The sequence below is a fragment of the Lipotes vexillifer genome, unplaced genomic scaffold (assembly GCF_000442215.2).
Source record: "Lipotes vexillifer unplaced genomic scaffold, Lipotes_vexillifer_v1.1 scaffold570, whole genome shotgun sequence".
NCBI lineage: Eukaryota > Metazoa > Chordata > Mammalia > Artiodactyla > Lipotidae > Lipotes > Lipotes vexillifer.
The window spans coordinates 923,806-929,845 of record NW_006777801.1 but is presented as its reverse complement, the minus strand read 5'-3'; the positions used below and the strand labels follow the sequence as shown (position 1 = coordinate 929,845).

The 6,040-nt window shown below is 45.7% G+C and overlaps 1 protein-coding gene across 1 annotated transcript in view; it reads right to left on the bottom strand.

The window, feature by feature from the left end:
* Window positions 1–217: 217 nt before the first annotated feature.
* The window catches only part of PTPN14 (protein tyrosine phosphatase non-receptor type 14), a 171,700-nt gene continuing 165,877 nt past the window's right edge, over window positions 218–6,040 (bottom strand). Inside the window, exons 18-19 of the mRNA XM_007451289.1 lie at window positions 5,273–5,436; window positions 218–612 (exon numbers count right to left, since the gene is read on the bottom strand). Of these exons, the coding sequence (XP_007451351.1) occupies window positions 484–612; window positions 5,273–5,436 (293 nt within the window). The 3' untranslated portion in view covers window positions 218–483. The remainder of the gene's footprint in view (window positions 613–5,272; window positions 5,437–6,040) is intronic.

The window sequence follows — 6,040 nt, the reverse complement described above, 5'->3', positions numbered from 1 at the left end:
GAAAGGGCCTCAGCCCTTATCTTTTATATTTTAGGATGAACTCATTTTCTTGCCATCTTTGACTTGGACGTGAGCAATTAGGCTGACAAATTTCAGGGCTGGTTACAAATCTGGCTGCAACTTCACTAGAGATGTGTTCCCTTATGTCTCTGTCCCCCAAATAATCCACCAGGCAACCCTGCCTACTGACCTCTTGCAATGCAGATCGGTCAAAATGTGGTTCAGATGAAAAGTACTATATTATTGTGAAAACTGCACTACGATGATTCACAAAGGTTATTCCAAAGAGGGAAAAAAATAAATTATCTCATATAAAATAATACATGATGTTTGTGAATGATCTTGGCGCTCCTGTCTTCGGGGAGCCCGTGACCTGCCTGCTCCGGCCATCCGCGCCCTGCTGGGGGAGCAGATGTTGTCTGGAGGTGCTTCCCCATCTGTAAGGTGGAGCTGGCTGCCTCTTCCAGGAGCTGAAGCAGGGGGTTAAATGAGTCTGGAGTTTTGGAGGAACTGGATGAGGACCTGGTAGACAAACTTGTACTGAGCGATGGTCTGGATCATGAACATCCTTTGCTCCCTGAGGAGCCTCAGCATCATGGGCACTTCCACCTTCTGCAAGAAAAGAGAAGATCCTGAGATGGGAGGGGGGGCTTCCCTTGGCGCCTTCCTCATTCCCTCATCCAGGAAGCATCCACTCGCTGCCCCTGTGCGGGTACAGGAGAAAGCCAAAGACAGCCCCCCCTCTAGGTTATCCCAATCAAAGACCCTAACAGTAACTGGAGAAGCTGGTCGTCATGTACCACTGGTGTGATATTTTAACTACAGACAAGTCCACTAGAGAAAACATAGAGGCTGGAGTTAAACCCGATTGGTACTCTTAACCCTACCACGGCCCGATGGTAGGATTTAAGCCCTTTCTGGTTCTTCGTTTCTTCATCTGTAAAATAAGGATAATGATGCTTTCCTCCAATGGCAGGCAGTGTGGCCTTGGCCAAGTTAGTGACATTTCCTCGGCAGTAACACAGGGTGATAAACAGTACCCTCCTCAGAGGATCAGATGAAGAAATACATGTAAAGCATTTAACACAGTGTCTGGCACATGGTAGGCTCTTAATAAAGACTATTCACTGTCTCATTAATATTAATGAAACAAGAACACTCATGCCCATCCTGCTACCCCACAGGATTGCAGACATAACCAAGTGAGGTTATTTACGTGTAAACCTTTAAAACATCAAAGCACAATCTCTGGACACCAGTCATGCATGTTTGGAGTGAAAGTCTTTAACTAACGATATCTTGAGTATTAAATGAGATTGCCAATGTGTAAATTCTTTGAAGATCTCCAATGGAAAGGAATTAATACAACGGATCGTTGGTGCCATGGTGTCCCCTCACTTGTGTCACTTTCATCCTCCTGGACCAGCCAAGGCAGAAGCACCGTGGAGTCAGTGTGCCATCATGGCCTTGGTATACTCCCCCCTGCTCTGGGAGCCCTTAATCCAGGCAAACGACCACACCCACGAATTTACCAAGGACTGAGCAAGCATCAGAAATAAAATAATAAAAAGTCAGCTGTATGTCTTTTCTTACTTTACTTTCAAAAGTCATTTCAGCTATTTCCAAACTTTGTGTAGCCACAATACCATACATGCCATCCTGTTTAGTCGCGCTTCTCCAAAACTAGTTAAGTAATGCACACCACAGATTCAAAAGGGACAAGTCCCTGGTAATACACAAAGAGAAAAAGGCATGTGAATCCTTAAACTATTAGTCAAAATACAGAGCCTAGACCATAAGCTTCTGATGGTAACTAGTGGGTCTGTGCCTAAACTCTACTCCACAGTGACTGACATCATGATACACAACACAGAGCACCTAATAATGAACTTAACATAACGCACGATAAGCATTACTCTGTGTTGGGCACTGAATATAAGGATAGAATAAGGCTGCTCCTACCTCATACCCATCAAAGGCTTTGACAAGAGAGGCAGGGTCACACAGAAGCTAAGAGGTCATCTCCCTGTGCCTCAGTTTCTCTCTGTTAGATGAGGGTACTAACAGAACCTCTCTCGTAGGGTCATTGTGAAGGCTTCGAGCTGTAAGGCTCTTGAAATAGTGTTGGCACATGGTAAACACTACATACACGTTAGCTGTGCTTATTATAGTATTTTCATTCTCGTCGTCATCACAACCACCACCACCTCCCCCACCACCATCTCCTTTACCTCTACCATCTCCTCCACTTCCATCTCTGCCACCACCACTATCATCATGGTCATTACCATCTCCACAGCCTGTAAGACTCAGCCCTTCGGGCTGCCTCAAGGACAGTATACTAGCTGATACAGGGCAGTTTGGAGACAAGACAAAGTTCCCCCTGGTCCTCAATGAAAGAATCCTTCAGTTTGCCTTGAAGATGCACTTCCACGGGCTCTGCTGCCCACCGTCCCCAACCCAAGGAATCCGGAGGCAGCTGATGCTTGCTCCATCTTGCTTAGAAGACGTCCCCCCCACCCCCCTACTCTATGGAGGAGGGGTAACCAATTCAGAAAAGCAGCAAGATCAAGATATCTTGCTCTTTGGCTAGTGAGAACCTGACCTTTTGTAACTTAGCTAATCTGGGACAGGTGGCCAAGAGAGAGTATCACAGACCATGAAACTGGTGCGTTCTGAAAACAAATGCATGGGCATTAAAATGTTATAGCTAACATTCAGTGACCAAAACCAACAGGGCACAAAGAAGCTTCTCAGGGCAGCCCAGGAGAATCCCCTCGCAGCTACCCGACTTCACGGTTAAGCATCTTTGCTCCAGGAAAGAGAAAAGGCGTTTCACTGGCAAAATTAAAACTCTATGGATTATAGACTAAAACATAAAGTATCCTAAATCCAGAAGCCACGGAAAGAAGATGGGAAAGTTTAGACAGGAGAAAAATGGGACAACCAATTTTATACTGAGTTAGCAAAATCTTTTGTTTAAAAAACAAAGAAACATGGTTCCACTCCTCTTCTAAAATAAGGGTTTGAATTTTACTAGCCAGGTCTGAGGCAGAACAAGTAGAGACCTTTTTTTCTCCCCAGCCGTCTACCAATAGCAATTATGGGAAATGGGACAGATGAGGCTGGCTACATGTGCTAGGGGAAGGGAAGTGACAAATGTGAGTCATCTTGCTATCTTTGAATATCAATGGGAACAGAAGTCCTTTTTGGACTGACCGCATTCCAGTAAATGTTCTGGCATGCAACTGGGCATTGAGGAAATCTGCTATGTCTGGATACACCATAGAGAATTTAATCACCCTGAGCCCTCACCAAGTCCACTGAAGGCCCTAGTGTCTGAACCCCTTACTCTGTACCACGCTGGCTCTGACATCTGTTACGTTCCGCTGGGCCAGTGACATCTGGTGATCGATGAGCCTTCATGTCATCGTATTACTGAGGCTCAGCCTTTGATGGGTCTCCAAAGAGCTCTCAGAACACAGCGATCCTTCATGTCAGACCAGACTGACAAAACAGCTTCTCAAGTTGAAAAGGAGGAAGAGGGAACAGAGGAAGAGCACATGGGGAATGCAGAAAAGAAGGGGAATTTGGCGAGGAAAGTGACATGAGGAAAAGATCTCTAAGTGGGGAGGGGATGACGCGGCCCTTCTTCCTCCCCGGGAACCCACTGGTGCTGCCAGTGGAGCTCGGATATGCTTGAGCCACATGTACCTGGATTCCACTGCATCTTAGTCTATCTTCCCAGCAGTGAGTGGATCTGGGACTTAGTGGCGAGCTATTCCCCCTGCTAGAAGCTCCTAGAGACTTCTAGTAGTGACAGAGAAGCAGACAATCAAGAAATCTCATGTGAGACAAAACGATAAAAACTCATAGAAGATGACGAGATTTCTGTTATGGAGACTCAAGTGATTCCACGATGGGCATTTTGTTCCCCAATAGAATGTTTGTTTGTTTGTTTGAACAATAGGCCACATGTGATATAACTCCACAAACATTCATATGTACAGACTGAAAGTTTCCAAAATTAACCTCTTATAGGCAGGGAACTTAAAAACCCTTTGAACATATTTAAACTTGGCACTTATTGTTTTCCGAGAAGTTTGAATATAACAAACTCCATGGGGCAATATTTAATCTGATCTTCAAACCATTGAGTAAATACATATATTGTTATATAAATTCCTTCACAGGACATGCATTATAACATTTCCTGATTTTAAAACTATCAAACCACTTCAAAAGTTTCCTTTGATTCTCCAAGCTGTACAATTTGTAAATTGAACAAGAATCGAATGACACTTGGCATTTGGAGGCAGAGTGAAGACAGGAAATAACTCAGGGCCAGGAGGTGAAAGACCTCACTTCAAACCTTGGCACCACTGCTTAAGAGCCACCTGGCACTGGACAAGCCACTAGATTGTTTCTGGACCTCGGCATCCTCATCTGTAAAACAGGAACGGGACATGTGCTACTAGCGGTGATTAAAGAACCCAAGGAAAAAAAAGTGAAAGCCATCTAAACCCCCTAAAGCCCCCTGTGAGAATAGAAGGCAGAAGAATTGTTCTTTAGCCTTTGATTGCTATTTGTCTCATCTCTGCAAAATCAAAAGCCCCTCGGTGTAACTCCCTGACCTACAGCAAGAAGGGAATGCCACACACCGTGTGGGCACAAATTCAGCCGCAGCCCGCGTCTATGGGAGAAAAGCTGGGCCTTCAGCCTCAGCAAAGGCAGGCCACGTCTGTGCCCTCGGATTATCTACCCGGCTCTGCTACACACCACCGCCAGTCTACACAAGAGCAAAGAGCCCCCTCAATAAAACTCCCCACTAAAGAATGAAAAATGTTTTTAAAGTACACACATTTTCACGTAGGAGTTAGGCCAAAACACATCCCAGAAATGCAAGACGCATCTATACTATATGCGACCCGATAACCCACTGTGGAAAATTACCCGCAATAAAACCAGACCTTCTACGAAACACTGCAGACTTCTGGGAGTTGATGCCAGTGAAGGTCAGATTTTCTAAATGTTGCCTTTCTCACAGTTTCAACTCTTTTTCTGTATTATCGGGGTCTCTACACAGAGCAGTGAAAGGCAAAAGATCAGGAAGGTTGTAAATGTCAGAGTCCAACCAGGAATCACGGGTCTGGAAAACTCTCGTCAGGAGAGAGGACATTAAACAGTGGAAATAGAAGGGCACAGGTGAAGGTTTGGCCATGGTGTAGATTGGTCCCCAAGGTGGAGGACTCAGAAGCCCAGAATGACTTACTTCATTATGCTCCAGGCAGTAGATCATCAGCTCAGAAAGGATGACCACGCCGGTCCTTCCCACCCCAGCACTGCAGTGGACCACTATTGGGGGGTGCTGGTTCTTGGTGCTTCCCAGCATGCTGTTGGTATGGCGACGGACCGACTGGATCTCCTCCAAGTAGGCTGCAAGACAAAATGCAAATCTTGTCACTCATGTCCTGCATCGCTTTGCATACAAGTGAGGGGGAAAAAAACTGACTGTGAATTTTTCTTTTTTTTTTTTTTTTTTTTTTGCGATATGTGGGCCTCTCACTGTCGTGGCCTTTCCCGTTGCCGGATGCGCAAGCTCAGCGCCCATGGCTCACGGGCCCAGCCACTCCGCGGCACGTGGGATCCTCCCGGACCGGGGCACGAACCCGTATCCCCTGCATCAGCAGGCGGACTCTCAACCACTGCGCCACCAGGGAGGCCCGAATTTTTCTTTTTAAGTGACAATAATTTACACTACTTACAAGACACTAATTATTTGGCTGGTACCCACTCTACAGTCCTGGATCCAGAAAGGACCAGCTGGGAGTCAATTAGTCCACGGGAGAATGTGTTCTTTAAATTAAATCGTTCTTTTTTAAAAATTAAATTCTGTCTTCCCCTCTGCAAATCCCAAAGTCCCCCAAGCAGATGATTCTCGACATTACTTACAGCAATTCCTACTATTAACAGACTGGGATCAGACACCAGCTAGGTCCCCTTGAAATGCCCGCCTGTCAGAGCCAATTTCTGGTGGGAA